General features: G+C 18.6%; 1 protein-coding gene across 1 annotated transcript in view, besides 4 other annotated features; it reads right to left on the bottom strand.

Moving 5' to 3' along the window:
• Window positions 1-298, bottom strand: part of EDI_020960 (uncharacterized protein) — a gene marked incomplete at both ends in the record, with an annotated part of 402 nt that extends 104 nt beyond the window's left edge. The window contains one exon of the mRNA XM_001733523.1: window positions 1-298. This exon is cut by the window's left edge and continues 104 nt beyond it. Within this exon, the coding sequence (XP_001733575.1) occupies window positions 1-298 (298 nt within the window).
• Window positions 86-120: a sequence feature (AT_rich).
• Window positions 268-408: a microsatellite.
• Window positions 409-510: a sequence feature (AT_rich).
• Window positions 511-519: 9 nt separating this feature from the next.
• Window positions 520-735: part of a repeat region that runs on past the window's edge.

The raw sequence follows: 735 nt of genomic DNA, 5'->3' as shown, positions 1-735 counted from the left end.
TTACAGATATTTCCTTGTTCTTTTCAAATAAATATCTCCAATATTCTACTTGATACCATATTACATATTTAAATATTTTTCCATCATTAAATATTTTATCATCATATTTATTATAAATATGAAATGTTTCAATATTAGGAAACAATTTTCTTGAATATTCATTTAATGGAATTGGATTAAAATGAAATCGTTCCATGTTTCCTTGAAATCTTTTAATTCCAATTTCTAAATTAATAAAATCTTTAATATCATCAAAATACATTGATGTTATCATTATTTCATTATATCCTATTTTCATTATTGATTTATTATTTATTAGTTGTTTTTATTAGTTCTTTTATTTTTATATTTTAATTTCTTCTTTTTTATTCTTTATCATCATTCTATTTTTATTAATTGATGTTTATTATAAAAAACAATAAATAATAAGAAATAAAATAAAATGTTATTTATTTTTATTTTTAATAAATTCATAATTATTAAATATTTCATTTTATTTTATATTTTATTCATTATTGATCGAATATAGTACGTCAGAGATACCACACACAACACTAAATTATTATCATCATTCAAATCTACCAGTTATGGACTGGTTATAATGTTGTATTTGGTTAGAAAAACATCTTAATCAATACTGTAAGAATAACAGTGTTTATTCTGTACAATGACAGAATATCATTGACAATAAACGAATGGGTATTTATAAAGATGTTATTATTACTTAATATGATA

The sequence above is a fragment of the Entamoeba dispar genome, genomic scaffold (assembly GCF_000209125.1).
Source record: "Entamoeba dispar SAW760 scf_1105229464231 genomic scaffold, whole genome shotgun sequence".
Lineage (NCBI taxonomy): Eukaryota > Evosea > Mastigamoebida > Endamoebidae > Entamoeba > Entamoeba dispar.
The sequence above is the reverse complement of the archived record's forward strand: the minus strand, read 5'-3'. Positions and strand labels throughout refer to the sequence as shown.